Source organism: Dipodomys spectabilis, unplaced genomic scaffold, assembly GCF_019054845.1.
Source record: "Dipodomys spectabilis isolate Male_0828 unplaced genomic scaffold, ASM1905484v1 ptg000096l, whole genome shotgun sequence".
NCBI lineage: Eukaryota > Metazoa > Chordata > Mammalia > Rodentia > Heteromyidae > Dipodomys > Dipodomys spectabilis.
In genome coordinates, this window is record NW_024870773.1 from 25812607 (window position 1) to 25836676 (window position 24070).

The 24070-nt window shown below is 39.6% G+C and overlaps 1 protein-coding gene across 3 annotated transcripts in view; it reads left to right on the plus strand.

Moving 5' to 3' along the window:
• Positions 1 to 24070, plus strand: part of Larp4b (La ribonucleoprotein 4B) — an 89692-nt gene that overhangs the window by 42207 nt on the left and 23415 nt on the right. For all 3 annotated transcript variants that reach the window (XR_006148355.1, XM_042685906.1, XM_042685907.1), the window contains 12 exons: positions 1859 to 1940; positions 3995 to 4131; positions 6739 to 6842; positions 10149 to 10259; positions 11232 to 11285; positions 11367 to 11576; positions 15089 to 15195; positions 15602 to 15853; positions 18499 to 18544; positions 21733 to 21897; positions 22750 to 22874; positions 23229 to 23337. Coding sequence is in view for 2 of the 3 variants with exons in the window: in XM_042685906.1 (XP_042541840.1) it covers positions 1859 to 1940; positions 3995 to 4131; positions 6739 to 6842; positions 10149 to 10259; positions 11232 to 11285; positions 11367 to 11576; positions 15089 to 15195; positions 15602 to 15853; positions 18499 to 18544; positions 21733 to 21897; positions 22750 to 22874; positions 23229 to 23337 (1502 nt within the window). In the remaining variant the exon portion in view is untranslated. The remainder of the gene's footprint in view (positions 1 to 1858; positions 1941 to 3994; positions 4132 to 6738; positions 6843 to 10148; positions 10260 to 11231; positions 11286 to 11366; positions 11577 to 15088; positions 15196 to 15601; positions 15854 to 18498; positions 18545 to 21732; positions 21898 to 22749; positions 22875 to 23228; positions 23338 to 24070) is intronic.

The window sequence follows — 24070 nt, forward strand, 5'->3', positions numbered from 1 at the left end:
TCTAAAGGCCTAAAGGCCTTTGTTGCAGCACATGTAGAACTTACTTCCCACATTTCCCATACCTTATCTCTCTCAGGTCAGATCAAATGAGGTAGCACCTCCTATCCAGAAGAGCATGATGTTGCTCTGTCCCTTTGCTATTTCCTGTCTCACTTCCCTAACAGTCTGCCTGCTTCTTGAACTGGAATGTTGACCCATGAAAAGAGGCTTTGCCTTATTTAGGCTGAATATAATATTTTCTGTAATACTTAGTAAATATCTATTAAATATTGAAGTTGGAATGTGAATTTAAAAGGAATGTCTCTAGATGAAGGAATGACAGGTCATGTTTTATCTCACATCTCCTGGTGTTATTTACAGTATTTTTCTCTTTGGTGATTTTAGCAATTTTGTTTTTCTTTTTCATTAGGAAGAGTGAAATGAACTATGTTGTTCTATTCTTTTTTTTTTTTTTTTTGGTCCATCGTGGGGCTTGAACTCTGGGCCTGGGCGCTGTCCCTCAGCTCTTCAGCTCAAGGCTAGTGCTCTACCACTTGAGCCAAGCACCCACTTCCGGCTTTTTCTGTGAATGTGGTGCTGAGGAATCAAACCCAGGGCCTCATGCATGCAAGGCAAGCACTCTACCACTGAACCACCTTCCTAGCCCCTGCTGTTCTAAATGTCCTACTGTGTCTTTGCTTTTCCATGGTCATTAACTTTGACTTTTAAAATAGAGTGTTTGTTGTATTACCCTGGCACATATATGATTATTCCAGGCTAATTTATATAAGAGCATATGAAAACATTCTTTGTTCTTAGCACTTGAATGCGTTTCATCTCAAGGTTGTTAAAATTCCTGTTTGTTCAGTGTCTAGTATGCTGGCAAAGGCAGGGGCTCTTCTCTTTGTATAAACTATTTCACTCCATTAGAGGCCTAAATCACTAGACATTGCATAGCTCTTTATCCCAGGATTGTTTTGGGTCACCTGAAGCTCTGACTTACTTGTATACTGTAACCAAACAGTTTTCTACTTGTCCCTTTGACTAGTTGGAAATGTAAATTTAAGGCTATAGTGTACAAACTATTTACGATCTACAGCATTTATTTTTACCTATATTTATCTTTTCCTTCTTTTAATTCTTTCTTTATATTATTTGGTATCTATCCTTTTTCCATTACCTGCAAATATTTTTTGTAAATTTTTTATTGTTATAAAGGTGATGTACAGAGGGTTACAGTTACTTAAGTCAGGTAGAGTACATTCTTTTTGGACATTGTCCCTTCCCTGGATCTCTCCCAATACAAATCCATTTTAAAGTGATTCGAGACATCAGCTATTTATACCAGCCATTTTGTGTTAAAGAGTCACTGCTAAACTTCATTAGTGAAATTTTAATCCGATTATTTTCTAAGCTGTTTTTGTTTTGATTTTTTGGTTTGAATTCAGGACCTCACATGTGCCTGTCTTATTTGTTCAGCTGGTGCTCTACCATTTTAGTCATGCCTCCTGCTCAGCTTTTTGCTAGTTATTTTAGAGATGAAGTATTTTCTGCCTGGGCTGACTTTGAACCGCGAGCCTCTGGAACTGAACATTCTGAGTCACTAGGATTACAAGCTTGACCAGCTGGGCCTGGCTTTCAGCTATTTTTGTTTTAGAGAAAAGAAAAGGAATCTATTTTATTTTGTTTGGTTTTCAGGTTTTCTTGTTGTTCTGTGGAGCTTTTTTGGCAATTTTTCTAGTTGGTAAAATAATTTCTTCTCTGTATATTTATGTAAAGGGAAGTGTGTGTGTGTGTGTGTGTGTACTGTCATATTAAATTACTTACTTGGTAAAATTTAAGACATTTTTTTCCTGAATTGATCTTTACCTATATGTAGGAGGAAATGAGCCTCAACCAGAAAGTCAGGAAGAAGACCCTCGAGAAGTTCTTAAGAAAACGTTGGAGTTCTGCTTATCTAGGTAAGGTTGGTAGTAATTTTTCTAGTACCTAGTATCTATGATATTAGTGAATTCATTATTATCTAAAAACGAGATTGATCAATCTATTCATTTTGTAATACATTTGAAGTTGGGACTTCATGCTTTCCAAGCAGGTGGGTTTACTGCTGAGCAATGTCTCTAGAACATGCAAATGTGATTTTTTCATCAGAATATATGTCTATTAGTCATCTCTGTGTATGTGCATTTATTAATCAGGGAGCTAGTATGTCATGTTAGTAGCCTTTTGTATGTTGAAGAACAAATCACAGTCCTCTGGTCAGTGGTTCCCCCCTATAGATGGGTCTAGAAATTCATCTTGCTGTTGATTATCTGAGTTGTATGGATTCCTGTACACACATACAGACATAGACACACACACACATGCACACACACATGTGTACACTTGCCCACTCCCTGCAGTAAGGGCTTAATATCTTCAGTCTCACTTGCAGCTTGAAGTTAAAGGCTTGGCCTACATTCTTTCTGTAGGAGTAAATTGTTTATTATAGCACTAATATGTATACTGTCTTTTTTACCCTGAGTCATTATTTTTTTTATTTAGAAATATGGTAGAACCTTTCATGTCAAGTGACAAAAATGGATGTACAAGTTTGGGTTAAATATAGTTTTCTTTGAGCTTAAAGGTAGCTTCTTGGCCCTGTGTAAAGTTCTATCAGTACTGATTTTTCAAGTGTTGTCTCTGGAGCCCTGAAGACCTCACAGATTGTCTGGTAAAGGCAGATAATGAAGATGCTTTGAAACTGGGGTGGAGGACCTGTTTTTGGACCTTCCTTCTGCTTCTATTTTGTCACAAATTGGCAACACTTGAGTATATTACATAGTGGCATAATGTGAAAGTATACTCAGTGGCACAGTTGAAAATCACAGCCCCTTGTTGTTCACAAGTCCTTGTCTAGCTCTAAGGTAGTCTTGACTACCAGCATCTAAGCAAAGCAGTAGTTAGCTGAGAGGAAAGACACAGCAGCATTTCCCTCTTATGTATCAGTCACTCGGAATTCTGCAGTTCTCATTGGCCTTTGGTGGAACATTGTAAGAAGAGGTCCTGGGAAACCTACTATTGTACTTCAGTATTGATTTTTTTTTTTTTAAGGCTTTTTCATTATCTTACACATTGTCTTTTTCCTGAGAATTCACCAGGTGCAGTTATGTGTGGCCAAAATAGCAGGAAGCAGCTCATCTTAGTGATTATTTGTGGCATACCTTTTGATCTTGTGGGTAAAGTTACTGATCTGTTTCCTTCTTTTTAATTCTGGCTGCTAGAAAACCAGACACAAAATTGCAGCTTCTCTAGCCAAGTGTTCCAGACTATTGCTTGTACTCTGGGTATTGACCTTATCTTATCCCAGCCTTATCTTGTTGACTTAATCTGGATTTCCTTACTTTAGAATAACATACGTGCGTGTGCGTGTGCGTGTGTGTGTGTAATATTTTGTGTCGTGTGTGTGTGTGTGTGTGTGTGTGTGTGTGTGTTTGTGTGTGTGTGTATCTATATGTAATATTTTGTGCCGGTCTTCCTGGGGCTTAACTCTGGGCTTGGGCACTATCTCTGAGCTCTTCAGCTCAAGGTAAGCACTCTTACCACTTGAGCTACAGGGCCACGTCCTGTTTTCTGGTAGTTAATTGGACATAAGAGTCTACGGACTTTCTTGCCTGGGTTGGCTTTGAACCACGATCCTCAGATCTCAGCCTCCGGAGTACTTAGGATTATGGATTATGGGCTTGAGCCACTAGCGCCCAGCTGCACAAGCGTTTTAAAAGAAAGATGTGCTCTAATTTTATTTTAGAAAGAATTAACTACTCATTAGTTTGCATCAAGTTCAGTGTGGATCTACTTCTGCTCTCTCTCTTTCCAAGTGTCTTTGTAAAATGTGTAAGTATGTAAGGACAGAGAGAGCAAAGATGAGATTATGACTCAAGATTTAGATCTAACTCCAAAGCTGTAGAGCACCACAATTGTATCTCCTATGAAACTCCTTAAAAAACCAGCAGTTACATTTGTTTTCTTTCAACAGGGAGAATCTCGCTAGTGACATGTATCTCATATCACAGATGGATAGTGATCAATATGTGCCAATTACTACGGTAGCTAACCTTGACCATATCAAGAAACTCAGTACTGATGTGGATTTGATTGTTGAAGTGCTAAGATGTAAGTAAATAACAATTTTAAATGAATAAAACTGGTCTTCATACCATTGCTGTTCGTGTGAGGCTTTATGCTTGTAGCCATCTGATAATATTTGCTGTCAGTTCAAGCCGTTCCTGGCTTTTCCTTCCTGTCTCATATGTCCACATAATGAGAGCACTAAATGAAACTTGAGACATATTATGGATCACTTGAAGGAAAAAGAAGTTCTAGGGAATATTTTAATGTGAGTTATTATGTTGAAGATAAATACTACTCTTTGTCATTAGAATAAAATACATTTTAATTAGCATTTTTGCTACTGGAGAGAATTTCAGACTTACTGCTTAAATGTTGGTGAAATCTTACATTTTTCCTTAGAAGGATATTGTGAATGAACTTTTTTCTTTGAAATTTGGCAACAACTTAACGAATGTTTAAATGTTGCGTCAGAAACCCAGAGATTTCAGGAAATGTAAATCCTTGAAGTGTTACCCGTTGTGTCACAGTTTTCATTTACCTATCATTTCACAATAGTTTATTTGTATTCTAGTTTGCTTTGCAGACTTAGCTTCTACAATCTGTTTCTTAAAGAAAGGAAAACAGCATTTCTTAGGTATAATTGATGATAAAGTGCTCATCTTGTTTGTACTGGGCTTGAACTTAGAGCCTCACCTCTTGCTTGGCTCCTTCACTCAAGGATATTACTCTATTACAAAACCCAAGCCTCCACTCTGGTTTTTTGTTCTTTAATTGGAGGTAAGAGTCTTAAGAATTTGTCTCCTCAGACCGGTTTTGAACTCAGTTCTCACATCTCAGCCCACCCAAATACCTAGACTTATATTTTAGAAATAGGGGAAGTGGAGCTGTGGCTCAAGTGGTAGTGCTAGTTTGTTTGTTTTTTTTAATATATATATATATATTTTTTTTTTTTTGTAAAGATACTATACAGAGGGTTACAGTTGCATGAGTGAGGTAATGAGTACACTTCCTCTTGAACATTGTTATCCCCTCCATTGTTTTCCCCCTACCTCCCTACCTTCCCCGAGGTTCTTTTTTTTTTTTTTTTTGATTGTGATTAAGTGATTACATAATTTCCTGAATTTCACAGTATTGTGGAACAATGATGCTCATTTAAAGTCACAAGTTCATCTAACTTTCCTGGAGCAAATTGTCTATCACAGTCTGTAACATAACAGTGTTCACATGTTATATACCATATATGTGATCAGCAACATGGGGATATTTAGTAGTGGTTCAACCAGATGAGTGGGAGTTCTTTGTTTCTTAAGTCCTGTTAGTTTTGTCGTATCACCTAACATTTTGGATTTAGCATCCACTTATCAGGGAGACAATGTACCGTTTGTCTCTTCGTTCTTGGCTTACCTCGCTCAACACGATTTCTTCTAGCTCCATCATTTCCCTGCAAATGCCATTATTTTGTCATTTCTAATGGCTGCATAATATTCCATTGTGTATAGATATCACAATTTTTGGATCCATTCATCTGTGGTGGGGCATCTGGGTTGTTTTCATATCTGAACTCAGTTCTCACATCTCTGCCCACTGAAATACCTAGACTTATATTTTAGAAATAGGGGAAGTGGAGCTGTGGCTCAAGTGGTAGTGCTAGTTTTGAGCAAAATAAAAAAGCTCAGAGAAAGCACACACAGGTCCTGAGTTCAAGCTCCAGGACTGGCACATACACAAAAATTTCTCTTACATATAAGTTGTCACATTTATTGGTGTAAAGTTTTTATAATATTCTCTACTATGCTTTTGAATATTGTGAGACCTATAGCAGTGCTATCTCTTCAATTCCTGATATTGGTGTTTTGTGTCTTCACATTGATCAATACCTCTGAGCCTTGATTGCCATCATAGAATGCTGAATTCCAAAACACAGATTTAGCAGATAGGTTCATGTTAAACAAGTGAAATCTGACTTGTTCCTGAGTTAGTAATACAAGATATTATGATTAGGGGGAGTAGGATAAAGGGTACATGGAAACTTTTTGTGATTCTTTTTTTTTTTTTTTTTTTTTTTTTTTGGTCATGGGGCTTGAACTCTGGGCCTGGGCGCTGTCCCTCAGCTCTTCAGCTCAAGGCTGTCAGTCTACCACTTGAGCCACAGCTCCACTTTCAGTTTTCTGGTGGTAAATTGGAAATAAGTCTCACAGACTTTCCTGCTTGGGCTGGCCTTGAACCAACTTCCTCAGATCTCAGCCTCCTGGTTACTACGATTACAGGCGTGAGCCACTGACAACCCAACTTTTTATGAATCTTAAAATACTAAAATATAGGAAGGTTAAGTAAGACAGAATTATTTGATTGTCGGGACTTGTACAAAGGAGAAAGTAGACAAATGTTTTAATCTACCTCATATTTGAGCTGTCTGGGACCTTTGTTTCCCAGGGTTGCATATGTAATAACTCTTGCAGTATCTTTTAACTGTTTTTTAATTTTGAAAATGTAACATGCAATATTGTTTTAAGCTATTTGTTTTTCTTTGTAGAGTTTCAAAACTTTTGATAGTTTGCTATTATATAGGCTTTTGTGCACTTAGCAATACTTAATGCTAGAAGTATTTGGAAATACTTGTTTTACTATTTAATTTTCTTTTCTTCATAGCTTTACCTTTAGTCCAAGTGGATGAAAAGGGGGAAAAAGTAAGGCCAAATCAAAACCGCTGTATAGTGATACTTCGTGAAATATCTGAATCTACCCCTGTAGAAGTAAGTCATTTTTCTTCTCATAAGTACTTGGTCATTTTCCTGAGAGCTTTTTGTTTTTTTTGTTTTTTAATTTTATTAGGTCTACATTGTATAGAAGGTATAAGATTATGATAATACTTTACCCAGGGTTTGCCCACTGACAATTACACTATGATTCATTTGTAAGGGGAAATGACTCATACCTTTGGTCTGAGGACAGCTCTCCACCAAAAGCTAGTGAGGGTTTGTATGTTTCAATACCTAGCAGTTAAGTATTCATTAAGAAAAAAGAACAAACCCCAAAATTAAGATAAAGAAGATTTTTTTTTTTGTCATGGTAAATATTTATAAAAGAGCATTGTATATCCCCATGCTGCTGATCACATGTATGGTGTATAGGTGTACACCGTTATATGTTATAGACCGTGATAGACAATTTACTCCAGGAAAGTTAGACTGAGCTTGTGACTTTAAATGAGCACCATTATTCCACAATACTGTGAAATTTGGGAAATTATGTAATCACTTAATCACAATTTAAAAAAAAAAAACCTCGGGGAAGGTAGGGAGGAAGGGATAGTAGGGGGAAAACAATGGAGGGGGTAACAATGCTCAATAGGAAGTGTACTCATTACCTTACTCATGTAACTGTAACCCTCTGTATAGTATCTTTACAATAAAAAATTAAAAATAAAAAAAGGGCATTGTAAATAGAGCAGCAGCTTCCTACTTTGGAGTTTTTCAAAGAATCCAGTCAAGTTGGTTAGTCTTTTATTTCCTGTCTGGTGTGATTTCACATGAAGTCATTCAGAGGAAAGTCATTCCTATTTGAAAATAGAAATTAGCATTTCTGTTTTGTCCCAATAGAATAGTGTGAAAGTTTGTTAAGGAAAATATTTGTAAAATGTAGCAACTGTCAGGATTCCAACAAGGATGCACCCAGGGAAAGAAATCATGATCTTGTTCTAGAGTTTACTGTTGATTCAATACAAGATGTATTTCCTAATTCTACATTGCTATGTAGAAAAATTAAATACTATGCCTTTTCCTTTATATTTTTATTAAGATTCTGAATAATTTATTAATTTAGATGTTTTTATTCAAGATAATTTGGACACATATCCTAATTTTCATGACTTAAAAATGGACAAAGTGTATACCCAAGTAGAATTTTCTACATTTAGTTACAAATTTCTTTGTATAAAAACTACATAGATTGGGTATGTAGTAAAACTTGAACAACACAAATCTTAAGAGAAAAGGTTCAGAGAAAATCTCATGAAATTGAAATATAAAGGAAAGGAAATAGTCCAAAGCAATCTGAATAAGAAAATTAAGGGAAATATGTTTCCCGGGACTCTATGTTGCAGGCCCCATCTACTTGGGCTTAAAAGAACTGGATAGGAGGGGATGTGGACAAAAGGGAACCTTACTGCATTGTTGGTGGGAGTGTAAACTTGTTCAACCACTTTGGAAAGCAGTATGGAGGTTCCTCAAAAGACTCCACATAGAGCTCCTCTATGACCCAGCAATCCCACTTTTGGGCATTTACCCAAATGATCACAAACAAGGCCACACTAAAGCTACCAGCATGACTATGTTTATTGCAGCATTATTTACCATAGCTAAGATATGGAACCAACCCAGATGCCCCTCAGTAGATGAATGGATCAAGAAAATGTGGTATATATACACAATGGAATTCTATGCTTCCATCAGAAAGAATGACATTGCCCCATTTGTTAGGAAATGGAAAGACTTGGAAAAAATTATATTAAGTGAAGTAAGCCAGGCCCAAAGAAACATAGGTCCCATGGTTTCCCTTATTTGCAATAACTAGTATATGTCTGAGTCAAGCAGAAAAAGTCAGATAAGTGATGTTAGGGAAATGAACCCTAAGATACATATTCAACTGTTTTTCTTTTGTGCGATTGTTTCTAACACATTTATAAGATTATTTCTTTGTTGCTTTGTATGTCCCTCCCCCATGGTATAACCCCTGCTTTCACTGTATTTGAGGTTGGTATAATTTGTGGAGGGGAAGGGAAAAAACAAATTGTTTAAATGGGGATACAGGTGGATCCATTGCAACAATGAGAGGTACAAGTCGTTATGTGGGAAAATGAGCTTTACAACTTTGGTGGGGGTGGGGAGGATGGGAAGGGGAAACAAAGGAGGAGGCTACAATGCAAAGAACTAGATAGAAGTTTCTAGACACTTCTGTAGTTCTTGAATGTAACCACATGTTTGTCAGTAATCAGAAAGAATATCTTAAATATTGACCTAAGTTTTGTAAAATAGTTTAGAGTCTCTGGAAGCAGGGACAGAAAGTTAAACTATTCTAGATTATCAGTCTCAGAGCATTGAAGGTTCATTTGAGTTTAAAGTACTAATACTAACTAGTCAAGTTCAGCTTCTGAATTTGATGTATTGTTTTCTCTTTTGGCAGAATTGAACTCAGGATCTTGTGCTTGCTAGGCAGACACTACACCACTTGTGTCATGCCCCCCACCCACCCATTTTGCCATGGTTATTTTTCAAATGTGGTCTCAGGTTTATTCCTGGACCAGCCTGAACCATGGTGCTCCTTTATTTTTTTTCAGTTGAAATAAGAGATCTTCTCAACTTTTTGCCCAGGCTGGTCTCAAGCTACTCCCAATCTCTACCCCCTGGTAGCAAGGATTATAGGCAGACACCATCTCATTTTACTTTACTCAGTACTGAGTATTTTTGTATCGTTGCAAATTTTCATATGTTTGGTTTTGAGGGGTAGTGTGGATACTTGATGGCAACACAGTTTTTCAGGAGCCTGAGACATAAGTTCAAGGCCAGCATGAGCAAAAGAACAAGATCCCTTTTCCAAAAAAAGTTTCTTGGAACCAGTTTGATCATTAAGGATTATTTGTTGGATGGAGTCAGAGCAGCCTTTCCTCTAAGGTTCATTTTCCCCATTGTTAAGGCAATATCTTTCTAATCATTCTATATCATGTCCTTTGAATATAGGAAATTTTTTATTCTGGCAGAGAAACCATTCTCTGCCCCTCCCTCCCCCTTCCTCCCTCTCTCCCTCTCTCTCTTCCCTTCTCCCCCCTCCCCCCCCCCCCCCCGGGGTTGTTCATTTTAATAATTTTGGATGATTGTTTCTGTGTCAGGCCAAAGACCTGAGAGCTAGAGGCTCTATGAATTCTGGAGCCTCTACATACTTAGTCTGAAAACTACTGGTTAGTCACCGTAGCATGTTAGACTCTGTCTTAAAGGTGGGTTTTAAATTGTTGAAGATAAAAAGTGGCATAGAGGAAATTAATTTCTTATTTCTATTTTCTATAGGAAGTAGAAGCACTATTTAAAGGAGATAATTTACCAAAATTTATAAACTGTGAATTTGCCTACAATGATAATTGGTTTATTACATTTGAAACAGAAGCTGATGCACAACAGGTAAGTTATTTCCTTCATCACCTATGAAGTACATGGTTCACAAATGTTTGATATTAGTACATAGTGAAAATAAGGCTGAGTACTCCGATTATCATGTTCACTTTGAATATAAAGAAGAGAGAAAATTGAGTTGTAGAAATTTAAATAGATATGTTTTTATAGATAGCTTCTGTAGCAATATAGAAAAGTAAGACATTACTTTGTTAAGGACATTTTAAGAGAATAAGCCTATATCTGGACAGAGAAAGGCTTTACTGTTTGAAAGTGGGAAAATAATCTTTTAGAGAGCGTCATTTGCAAGGTGTCTTTAAGGTATGGAAGGAAAACTTCTTGAGGATATCAAAGAAGGGAAGGGTACTTGTCTCATTGCTCTTGAAGGAAGCATCTTGTTTGGGGGAAACAAATGGACAAGTATGTCGTATTAAATGGTGCAAAAGGGAGGTTCAGAAGAGAAAACACAAAAACCTGGAAAACAGGTTCTAATTGAATAGAAGGGGACAGGCTGAACAAGAGGTGAGAAGCACTGCTTGTGGAGCAGTGTGCACATGGCTGACCTGCCTAGTGAATATGGTTGGACACATACTCAGTTTAATGGGGGCTTGATAGAAATAAGGAATGACTTGAACACTTAAGTCCACATCTTTTTCTATTCCTATTTACTGTTACCTGAACTGCATAATTCCAATTTCATATTGGGATTAGTACTAATACTCAGTATTCATTGTTACATCCTACATCAGAATTCTTAGCCTGTGTATGTGGGAGGGTTTTCTGATTTATTAGTACTTAGAAAATTACATACAAGTCTTACGAGATTTTCTGCAAACATTCCATTGCACGGAAGAAGTTATTTTAGGGGATTTGTGGCCCAAAGAGAACCACAATTCTTTATTTGAATTATGGAGTTAACTATCAGTTTCTATCTTACTTACAAGATTAACAGAATGATATTTTGGATGATTTTTCCCTTAGGCTTACAGGTATCTTCGAGAAGAAGTCAAAACTTTTCAAGGAAAACCAATTAAGGTAAGCAGTTGATTATACCTTCTTTAATATCTAATCAATGTTCCTAAGTATTTTACTAGTAATACAAATGTTTTCAAACAGGCACGGATAAAAGCAAAGGCAATAGCTATAAACACATTTTTGCCAAAGAATGGATTTAGACCTCTGGACATGAACCTTTATACACAGCAGCGTTATACAACATCATTTTATTTACCTCCAGTATACAGTCCCCAGCAGCAGTTTCCTCTGTACAGCCTGATTACCCCCCAGACGTGGTCAGCAACACATAGCTACCTTGATCCACCCTTGGTAAGCTGCTTTTTGTTTTGCTTTACAAATGTTTATATTGCAGACACTGTACTAGACATTTAGAAAATTTTAAATTGTAGTCTAGTAGAGAAACCATACATTTATTCAGTTTGCTCTAATAAAAGAAATCTTCATCTTATGCTATGGAGTTTCCATGTAGTTGGATAATAAAGACAGCTGTAGGCATCAAAAAAAAAAAAAAATGTAGTAATTGCCCTTGAAATTGAGAAGATGGATTCATATACTGGAGGTATGCATGGTAATTTTTTTGTTGGAATAAGAGAGGTAGGTAAGTAGAATTGACAAGTGAGTATGGTCAGAAAGCAGAAATTGAGGGGTACAGATATAACTCAGAGGTGGAGTCCCGCCTAGTGCACAAAGCCCTATATTTGACCCAGAAAAAGAGGAAAAAGCAGAAATTGCAGTAGTAACTTTGAGAAGAGTCTGTAGATTTCATATTCAGGATATAGCTAGAATAGGGAAGATGGAGGGTACTCAGGGTAAGATGGCTGGGAACCAGGCACCAGTCACATAGGTGTCATCACTCACTGGCAAAAAACTGGACATGGGAAATTGAGAACAGTGTTGATTAATTTTGAATTGCTGGTGTCTGTTATATTCTAAAAACTAAAGATAAATGTCCATCAAAAAATTCAGGCTAGAAAAGAAATACACCAAGGAGTTGATGATTGGGAAAAGTAGACAATAAATAAATAAATAAACTATTAAACTGGTAGGTAGTTTATCAGGCATTGTATTGTTTTGTCACTTACGTCAAACTTTCAGGTTACATATGAGTTTATGAAAAGAGTTCAAAAAGAAGAAAACTTCATATAAAAAATAGGAACACCCTGGGTGCCAGTGGCTCGCACCTGTAATCCTAGCTACTCAGCAGGCTGAGATGAGAGGATCGAGGTTCAGAGCCAACCCAGGCAGGAAAGCCCATGAGACTTTTAATCTCCAATAAACCTTGGAAGTGGTGCTATGGTTCTAGTGGTAGAATGCTCTCCTTGAGCTAAAGAGCTGAGGGACCTTGTTCAGGCCCAGCTTTCAAGCCCCACGATCGACCGAAAAAGAAAAACAGGAACTCTTACAGGTCAGATTTTTTTCTTAGTACTGAGATTTGAACTCAGTGGCATGTACTCATTCACCTTGCTTGTTCTCTTGGTGCTTTACCACATAATCCATGCCTTCAGCCCAGATTTTTGCTGGTTAATTGGAGATAGAATCTCACAAGACTTTTCTTGCTTAAAACTTTCATCCTCTAGGACTCAGCCTCTGAGTAGCTAGTATTACAGGTATGAGTTGCTGAGACCCAGGTCAGATCAATTTTTGTCTCTGATCTGTAACCTGAAAAGTTTGACTTCAGTGGCATTTTAAAAATAGTTGAACAGTGTTTAAAATTGTTTCATATATTATATTTTTTTTTTTTTTGGTCCGGTCGTGGGGCCTGAACTCTGGGCCTGGGCACTGTCCCTCAGCACTTCAGCTCAAGGCTAGTGCTCTACCACTTGAGCCACAGCGCCACTTCCGGCTTTTTTCTTTTTGCTTATGTGGTGCTGAGGAATCGAACCCAGGGCCTTGAGCATGCAAGGCAAGCGCTCTACCACTGAGCCACCTTCCCAGCCCTGTTTCATATATTTTTAACCTTTTAAGATTATATCTAATTTTCTTCTGATTCTTGTCAGTGTATTTATATGCTATATGACAGATTAAATTATGACATGGGAAATGATTATTAGTGATCTGAAAATGTGCTCAGAACACGGCTTGTAGAGGTAGAGGTTAAAAAATAGTTCTCCTAAAGACAGGTAATAAAGTAAGTAACGTCAACAATAAATCAAATATTCTAGCTAGGTACTGGTTGTTCACACCTGTAGCCAGTCAAGAGGCTGAGATTTGAAGGATTGAGATTGAAAGCCAACCTGAGCTAAAAAAGTCCATGAGACTCAGTCTGCAAAATAATGAGCAAAAAGCTGGGCTAGAGGCAGGGCTCAATTGCTATTTGTCAGCATACCAAGCAAGCATGAGGCCTTGGCTAACTAGTACCACTTCAAAAAAAAAAAAAGTTCCAAGAGAATTTTGATGAATTTTATTTAAATTTACTTATTTTGGCAGGGGGGTGGAGAGGTAGTTATTTGGAGATGAGAATTTCAGTTTTGGCTGGCTTGGCTGGCTTTGAACTTGCTAAAGGCTCACCCCTATAATCCTAGCTACTTGGGAGGCTGAGATCTGAGGATCCTGGTTCAAAGCCAGTCCCAGCAAGAAGGCCTGTGAGACTCTTTAACAATACTAAACTACTCAGAAAAAGCTGGAAGTGACACTGAGGGAAGTAGTAAAGGAAGCTCAGGAATAGCACAGACCCTGGGTTCAAGCCCCAGGACAAGCGCACAGGTACATAAACACACACAAATTGTTTATGATTTAGCAGAATGAAGGTAGTGTTACGCTAGTGATTTTTTTTTTTTTTTTTTTTTTTTGTCGGTCATGGGGCTTGAACTCTGGGCCTGGACGCTGTCCCTCAGCTCTTCAGCTCAAGGCGAGCGCTCTACCACTTGAGCTACAGCGCCACTTCCGGTTTTCTGGTGGTTTATTGGAGATAGGAGTCTCACAGTCTCTCCTGCCCGGGCTGGCTTTGAACCGAGATCCTCAGATCTCAGCCTCCTAAGTAGCTAGGATTACAGGCATGAGCCACCAGCACCCGGCATGCTAGTGATCTTTAGGCTATGCATTTGGACCTTTTTAACAATGCCTGTGTTCAGGACCCAATGTGATCTTGAGCAAAGTTCTATCCTTGTAATGTCTTCATTGGGCTATTGTAGGGATTAGCTGAAATGATAGAGAAAAGGTTCTTAGCACAACTTGATGGTTGTGGATGCTCAGCAAGCGTATACCTTTAGCAATAGTTTTTGGATGTTTTTCTTAGCTGCAGTTTTTCCATCTTTTTTCTTTTTTCTTTTTTTTGCTACTCTTGGGGCTTGAACTCAGGGCCTGGGCACTGCCCCTGACCTTCTTTTGCTCAAGGCTAGCACCCTACCACTTGTACGTGGTACTGAGAAATCGAGCCCAGGGCTTCATGCATGTTAGGCAAGCACTCTACCACTAAGCCACATTCCCAGCCACCTGCAGTTCTTTTTTTTTTTGGTCGGTTGTGGGGCTTGAACTCTGGGCCTGGGCACTGTCCCTCAGCTCTTCAGCTCAAGGCGAGCGCTCTACCACTTGAGCTACAGCGCCACTTCCGGTTTTCTGGTGGTTTATTGGAGATAGGAGTGTCACGGTCTCTCCTGCCCGGGCTGGCTTTGAACCGCGATCCTCAGATCTCAGCCTCCTGAGTAGCTAGGATTACAGGCGTGAGCCACCAGCGCCCGGCTGTAGTTCTTTTTATATATTTTGATAGACCACAGTATCTGACAAGAGGAAGAAATGAACAAGGTTACCCCAAAATGCAATAGTATTGACCAACTTGTCATGTTTCATAGTATTTACAACTATTTGTTTGTTAATCAATCTAGGTAACTCCGTTTCCAAGTACTGGATTTATAAATGGGTTTACATCACCAACCTTCAAACCTACAACATCCCCTCTGACGTCACTCAGACAGTATCCGCCTAGAAGCAGGCAAGTGCTAAGAGTGATCACATGCGCCATAACTTCATGTTGCTATTTTTCTGGTTATTTATAATAAGAGCTGTAATTTTACTACTAGTAATGCTCATCAGAGGTAAAACTGTTTGAAATGTATAACTTTAGTCTTTACAGATTAAACACCAATATCTCTTGCCTACCTAAACAAATAGATTCTCTTCAGATTCAACTTGTACCTTATATACCTGCCTTTTAACTTGAACCTTGACTTATAAATAGTAAACCTTACAAACAGGACTTTGGCTCATGTAGTATCCTAAATGGTATGTGTCAGTTATTCTAAATATAACATTTTTATATTCAACACAAAGCAGATTTTTAGCCTAAATATTTCATATTATCATACTCTAAACAGTATTTGGTTATATGTTATTTACAGGAATCCTAGTAAATCTCATCTACGCCACGCGATTCCCAGTGCAGAGAGAGGACCAGGACTACTGGAGAGTCCTTCCATATTTAACTTTACTGCAGATCGACTAATTAATGGTGTCCGGAGTCCACAGACGAGGCAAGCAGGGCAAGCTAGAACACGTATACAAAACCCTTCTACTTATGCCAAGAGAGATGTTGGAACTGGGCGTGTGGAACCAAGTAGTCTTGAATCCTCTCCTGGTTTAGGAAGAGGAAGGTAAGTAGTTCATCTGTTCTGTTGAACAGATACTACGTACCTATTGTAACTAAATATTTTTAGCTGTCTGTAGGTGTATTTTAGGATTATTTTCTAATACACCTCAAAAAGTCAAAAGCTATAAACATAAGAGGTTTTATATAATTACTGTGAGTGGTTGCTATTTAGAAATAGTTGCATTTTTCTTGGAGTATCCACTTCTAAACATCTATTTATGTAGATACTTGATTCCTTCTCTTGAATCACAGTTGTTCCCAGTGGTGTCTTGAAGGATGAGTCTTTTCCAGGAGGCGCTCAGTTCACTTGCCTATTAGGCATCACTTATCTATACCTGTCAGGAGTCTGTCTATGGCAGATAGGAAATCTACTTCTTAAGGCTTGAAGCCAGGCACCAGTGGCTCACACCTGTAATCCTGTCTACTCAGGAGGCTGAGGATCATGGTTTGAAGCTAGCCCAGGCAGGAAAGTCCATGAGAGTCATATCCAATTAGCCACCAAAATAGCCAGAAGTGGAGCTGTGGCTCACTTCTCACATGTTGAGGCTAACTCTCCAACATGTGTCTGGCCAGTCAGGGATATGAACTGGATCACAAAGCCAGGGTTGATATGCAATTTCCTTTTCACTGGGTGCCAAAGGCTCTGTAGCAAGGAGTTAGACCTTCCTCTTTAGGGGTGTAAGACTTGCGGACAAACCACCTGCATGCAGAGTGGTGAGGATGAGGGACAGACTGGCATAACAATGATTCTGCACCATGGCGCTGTGACTTCTCTGCCTATAGAGCCATACTGTGTCCTGTGTTGTGGTTATAAACTAGGACCCATCTCTGTTCTATAGCCATGTCTTTGCAAAGGTGGTCACTTTGTCACGGTAAGCAAAGAGTCTTACAAGATCTACTGATGGCAGAGCTGATAGGATCCCATAGCAATCAGATGTCATCAGGACACTGTGTTTCCCATGAAGTGTTGGGCCTAATGACATCAGCTGTCTAGTGGTAATGAGTACTTATGGACAGCAAAGGGCTGTCCATAAGTATAGTCTGTGTGTAAAGTCCTCTCCTGTGGACAGCAGCCTCAACACAAATATCCTACACACCTCTCCCACATATCACCACACCTTGAGTCCTGTCCCTTCCAGGCTTTCATCCAGATAGAGCTGTGGCCTCTTCTGAGGCCATAGGTGTGGATGGAAAGCACAGAAGACTGATCATCAAGGGGCCGAGTAACCTGTTCTACCAGGTGGTGGAACATGGCCAACATCACAGCTACTCACCCATGATGGATAGCTCAAGTCTGTGATTACTGGATAATCCCATGGTCTAGTGTTTAGTTTCTAGTAAGCCTCAACCAAAAGTCAGAGGAGTTGTTTCTGGGATGGTCTCCTACAGGACAGATTAGATTTTCCACTGGAGACAGCCTGGCTTTCCTATGGAATCCTAAGCGTCTGTGTCACACTTCTCAATTGCTAAATTGAATTTACATGTGACTTGTTAAAACCATATAAACCCATGCAGTGCTGTGTAACACCATCCTGTGGCCTGTAGAGTGCTTGTATTAGAAATCATGAACACTTACAAAGAAGGCAAGTGTAGGTATAGACAGCTGTTGGGATTGGGAAGTTTTGTGTGTTTATGTGAAAGAGGAAGGGGAACCAAATTGAGATCTCCTACATTTTAGTGATGAGAAAATAAATATCCATCTGATACACTTTACTATCATTTTACATAACTTATCTATATAGTTTGGTGTCTGGTTTTACATCTACATCTTTTCATCTACATCTAAATGGCTAGTCAATCAATCCTATCTTTGTAATTCCAAGTACCTACTAAGTAAGTTTTTTGTTGTGGTTCATTTTTTTGGTAGTTCTGGGGTTTGAACTCATGGCCTTGGCACTTGCTAGGGTGACTTGATACCACTGAACCATGATTCCAGCCTTCCTTTTTAGAATAGGGTATTGCTTCTCACCTGGGTATGTGCCTGAGCCAATCTACCCAGGCCTGCACTACCATATCTAACTCCCCCTGTAAAGCCCAAGTCTTGTGAAATTTTCTGCCCAGGCTAGTCTGGTATATAACCCCTCCCAATCTCAGTCTCCTGTGTAACTCGGGGTGACATGTATGCTATCAGGTGAGAAAGGTCTCTAAATTTTCTTCCATTTTAAAATGATGTTCATCCCTTTCTTTTACCTATATGAGCATCAGTTTAAATTCTTTTCTCTCAACTTCTTATGTTTAGCTTATCCTTGTTGGACTTCTAGAATTGAAATTCATCTTTGAAGGCTGGGTACCAGGAGCCCACACCTGTAATCCTAGCTACTCGGGGCTGAGATCTGAGGATCATGGTTAGAAGCCAGACTAGTTAAGATAGTCTAGTCTGTGAACCTCTTATTTCCAGTTAACCCAAAAAGTTGGATGTGGAGTTGTGGTAGAGCACTAGCCTTGAAGGAGGAGTCGGGGGAAAGACTCAGGGACAGTGCCCAGGCCCTGAGTTCAAACCCCAGGGCTGACACCATCAAAAAAAAAAAATCATCTTTGAAAGATTACAAAGTAAGGACCAAATTGATGCATGCTTTGAATATATAAGCACAGACTTGTTAAATTTTCTGAGTTAGAAAAATATAATGGTCTTTTTCTTTCTACTTCTAGGAAAAATTCCTTTGGGTATCGGAAAAAAAGAGAAGAGAAGTTTACAGTGAGTACATAGGCCTATGTCATTTTCACAAAGATGTTTAAATCTAATAGTGAGTTAATTACATGGATTGAGAAGGAGCATTTCAAAACCTTTTTGGTGGCCTAAAAAGATTGTGGAGGATTTTAGAAATACCCATAGCTAGCTAGCTTTTGCACAGATACTTATGGCATGAAACAGATGCAACCGAGAGCTTACGCTTGCAGGTACTACTTGTGTGTGAGTCCAGAAAAATTCTTCAGTGTGTCTAGGTTTATGGTAGAATTTAAAACCCAACGGCATCCCATTGGGATACATTCTGTTACTCCTTCCTAATGGATACCAGAACCCTTGGGTGATACTGGGCCCTGAATTTCAACACTTGTGCCTTGTGGTTGCTGTGCTAGGGTGTCACCATTTGGGCCAGGCCTAGGCCTCTGTTCTTTACCAGTTACAGGCCTGGCTTCCTGCCTGGGGCACATCCCTGAGCCACAGTCTTATCTACTTCAGCTTCCCATTATTACTGGGATCACACAGGCAAACCTTCACATCCAATTTCCCTCCTTAAAGAACAGAGCCTTGAGGACTTTCCTACCTGGTCTGGCCTTGAAATGAAGTTCTTCCAAACCTGCCCTCAGGTAGCAAGGATTACAAGTGAGAGCAACCATTGCACAGCTCCTTTCCATCTTCACCAAGCTCTGAGCACACACTGTTGGTAACTTCTATATAGAGCACAAATTTGGTTTTCCTTTGCAATTTCATGAAAAAAATATTTATTCTGAGCAACTCAGCATGTAAGTGGAGAGCTTTTTCATCTAGAGGAAACTTTGGTTTTTCTTTCCCTTACCTTAATTGCCAGCATAACTACATCTGTGCCTGGGGACCATTATTAAGTAAATAAAGGTTACTTGAAGCCAGGCGCTAGTGGCTTACACCTGTAATCTTAGCTACTAAGGGGGCCAGCCCAGGCAGGAAAGTCCGTGAAACTCTTATCTCCAATAAACCACCGGAAAACTGGAAGTGGCGCTGTAGGTCAGTCAAGTGGTAGAGTGCTAGCCTTGAGCTGAAGAGTTGAAGGACAGCACTCAGGCCCAGAGTTCAAGCCCCACGACTGACACACACACACACACACACACACACCCAAAAAAAAAAAAAGTTACTTGAATATAGCACTGTGATACCACAGTTGACTCTTAACTAAGATGGCTTTCGGTGAATAATAGGAGGGTAGCATATATAGTGTGGAGTCACTGTGCAAAGGGATGGCTCTCTTGTCCCGGCAGGACAGCTGAGAGTGCAGCATTTCACCACCCCACTGAGAATCCCACTTACAGACTGTGCTTTTTAGAATTCCCTGTAACATTTTAGGCCGTAAGTCATGAAACTATAGAAAGTAAAATGGCCCAAACAGGGATAATCAGAAAGAATTAAGCTTCTTCCTTGCAGAAATTTGTTCAAAATTTGTTTTTGATCATTCAAAATATTTTATCAGAAGGTGCACTGTGGCTCAAAGTGGTAGAGTGCTAGCTTGAGCACAAAAGCTCAGGAATAGCACCCAGGTCCTAGTTCAAGCCCTACAACTGACAAAAAATAAAAAAAAGGAGCTATGCCCCAAAATATGTTATCATCCATCCAGTATGTAAACCAAGTAGTAACGTATTCTGCTATAATTTACAAAGAAGACAGACAAAAAATAAGTAATTCATTTGTGTATTACGTATATGAGTTGTCATTTTGCTTATATTGATTAAACAGAGTATCTCCTGAGGAAAATGCTAGTTTGTTCTGGCTTTAATAGAGGCTGGGACTTTGCAGCATCAGGGTTGTGAGAATAGTTGCAGAGTTGATAGTGTGCACTGACGTTTAAGGACTTAGCAGGTCTAGAATTACATGCATGACAACCAGAGAAGACCTTGAGGAAATTCTTGGCTCAGCAATCCCATAGATATGCTTTCCTATCACTAGAAGTGTGTTCTAGATTGTTTTAGAACTCAGAAATTCTCTATTTAATCATGTCAGCTAAATTTGGCATACCATTAATTAGTTCCATTTGTAATTAGTGGTCCCTATATGTAAATAGTGTCCCATTTAGTCCGATGGATATTTGCATATCCATTGTGATAGGTACTGCTCTGTTGGGCCTGTCTGAAGCAACTGCTGTTAGTTTGGATTCATTTTGCTTTGTCTTCCTGATTAACATGTTCGTATTTGTAGAACACTTAGAAGTTCTGGAATGACCTGAAAATTTTAAAGACAAGCAAAAAAGCATATAAAAGACATTCAACTCTTTAAAAATATTTAACCCTGCCTTCAAAGTCAAACCCTATCTGCAGGCTTTGTCATCTTACAATTCTAATATATTGCCTACCATGGCTCCTAAAAAACTAACATAGAAGGCTTAATCTGAAAATCTCTTTTCACCTCAGAAACATGTAGATGTTTACAACCTCTAAGACTTGCTTTGAATTCACAATGTCTGTATATCACTGGATTATTTTGAGTATCTGTCATTATTCTAGATTATAAGAAGAGGACAATAGCAGTGGTTAGTAAGTGTAAACTTGGTCCTGAGGGCACACAGCTGGGTGAAATTAAACTAAAAGTAGGTATCTGTGTCACTCTTGAGGCTTAAACAGAAAGGCTTTCCAAAATAGTCTGATTTTTTTTTTTTTTTTTTTGTTAGTTTGGATCCATTTTCATTCCTTAACTTGCTCTCGCTCAAACTCTGATGTATTTTTTTCTTTCTTTTTTGTTGGTTGTGGGGCTTGATCTCTGGGCGTGGGCACTGTCCCTCAGCTCTTCAGCTCAAGGTGAACACTCTATCACTTGAGCCATAGCACCACTTCCAGTTTTCTGGTGGTTAATTGGAGATAAGAGTCTCATAGACATTCCTGCCCGGGCTGGCTTTGAATCATGATCCTCAGATCTCAGCCTCCTGAGTAGCCAGGATCACAGGCATGAGCCACCAGCGCCCAGCTTTGACGCATTTATTCTAGACTCCTCACATAGGGTATCCTGTTGTAATAAATTTCTGGGAAATGTTAAACCCTGTAAAGTTAGGTATGGAGTTCCTATATCCTAGGAATTTACACGCATTGTTTGTTTAGTGACTTTTTTCAGGCCAGTGTTGGGAGTCAAGACTCCTTGCTTAGCACTTGTGCTGTCTTTCTCTTTCCACCTTGTATGACTTTTGGGGTGTCATTCTGTTTTAGAGCAGCCAGACTCAGTCTCCAACTCCACCAAAGCCACCATCACCAACCTTCGAACTCGGGTTGTCTAACTTTCCCCCGTTACCTGGAGCTGCTGGCAATTTGAAGACAGAGGACTTGTTTGAAAACAGGCTATCTAGTTTGATAATAGGATCGTCAAAAGAACGAGTAAGATAAATACAATTCTCATATTGCTAGTATTTTCTAAGCATTGGTTTTGTGTTTTTACATTCAGATTTACACCAATTACTTGTTGCCTTTTCAAAATCACAATTTAAATATATCATTCTGTAAGCTAAACGAGAATGGACTTGTATGAAGTAGTTACTGTACTTAGAAAGTCACTGGTTAGTCAGAAGATCTGGGTTTGTTCAGATATAAGACCTTGGGCAGATTATGTTCTAGGCTGTAGTTTCCCTACCTAATAATTTGGGATTAGTAACACACCTGCTTCCAAGGGATGTTGTGAATTCAGGAAAACTGCTGTCCGTTGCTACCACTTGCCACAAGGTATTCAAACTGATGCAGGTATGGAGATGTCTTTTGATTTGTTTTGGTTATAAGTCATAGTGAACTGCGTTTGGAACTCCATACTTAGCAAATATTGAGTATTACATGCCAGGTTCTATGGAATCATGATGAGTAAGTTGTGTTTGATAGACACTTTTTCAGAAAACAAGCTTGCAGATGTAGTGGAAATGTAGAAGAGAGCCCAGGTCACAAGACCAGTTTTACATTTGTTAAAGCAAGAAGGCAGAGGACCAATGAGACCTTTGCTGGAGTAGATTGTCTTCTGTGTCTTTATTCTGAGACTTGGCAGTTTGTCATTTGTTTCCACTTGTCTCTGTACCTCTGGGGTAAGGTAGTCACAGTTCCTTTGAGCACTCCTGTGCCTTCACAGGCTCTGCAGATATGTGTGATAATGTTTAGACTTACATTAAGTAGACTGTAACCTCCTTTAGTAAAGATCTGATGAGAGACTCTTTACCTTATCATAAATTTGACTTTGACGATTTTCAGAGCCTCAGTACAGATGCAAGTACAAATACCATTCCTGCTATGGTCCCCAGAGAGCCCTCTCTGCCAGCTTCCTGTGCTGTGTCAGCAGTGTACGAACAATCCCCATCCCCCGCCCATTTGCCTGAGTGAGTATTGCTCCTCCACCGCTGCTCTGCTATATGCTCACTGGACTGGCCTCGCCTCTAATGTTGCGTGAGCCCCACTGTGTGCTCACTGGACTGGCCTCTAATGTTGTGTGAGACCCACTGTGTGCTCACTGGACTGGCCTGTCAGGTTGTATGAGCCCCACTGTGTGCTCACTGGACTGGCCTCTAATGTTGTGTGAGACCCACTGTGTGCTCACTGGACTGGCCTGTCAGGTTGCCTGAGACCCACTGTGTGCTCACTGGACTGGCCTCTAAGGTTTTGTGAGACCCACTGTGTGCTCTCTGGATTGGCTTGTAATGTGTGAGACTCATCTGCCAGGTGCATTTTCACAGGGACACCAAGGTGATAGAAAAGCAAAGGGAAACGCACAGTGTGGACAGACTTCCTCCCACCCTTACTACAACTGCGTGTAAATCAGTGCAGGTGAATGGAGCCGCCACGGTATGTATACCTGTCTTCCTCCTCAACAGTTATGGGGGTGGGTCTGTGTGGCAAAAAGACATAGCACTGGGCTGGGCGCCAGTGGCCTACACCTGTAATCCTACCTACTCAAGAGGCTGAGATCTGAGGTTCCAAGCCAGCCTGGGCAGGAAAGGCCTTATCTCCAATTGACCCCCAGAAAAACCAGCAGTGGTGAGGTGGCTCAAAGTACTAGAGCATTAGCCTTGATTATAAGAGCTCAGGGACAGAGCCCAAGCCTCAACATCTTTCTTTCTTTCTTTCTTTCTTTTTTTGGGGGGGGTGTCCAGTCGTGGGGCCTGAACTCTGGGCCTGGGCGCTGTCCCTCAGCTCTTCAACTCAAGGCTAGCGCTCTACCACTTGAGCCACAGCGCCACTTCCGGCTTTTTTCTTTTTGCTTATGTGGTGCTGAGGAATCAAACCCAGGGGCCTCATGCATGCAAGGCAAGTGCTCTACCACTGAGCCACCTTCCCAGCCCCTCCCTTTTTTAAAAATGAAATCTAATTTGATGAGTTGTGTGTGTGTGCATGCATGTATGTGTGTAAGCACATATGTGTATTGTTTTCTGTACAAAGGATTTTCCTACTCTGTAATCTTTGCAGTACAGCCTTGGAGTGTCCTTATTTCAATGTAAGTTGGTAGAGTTTCTGAAGCAGTAGGTTCCACTTCCTGTTCTTCCATAGAACTTGTGGTCAGTTTAGCATCTCTTGGATG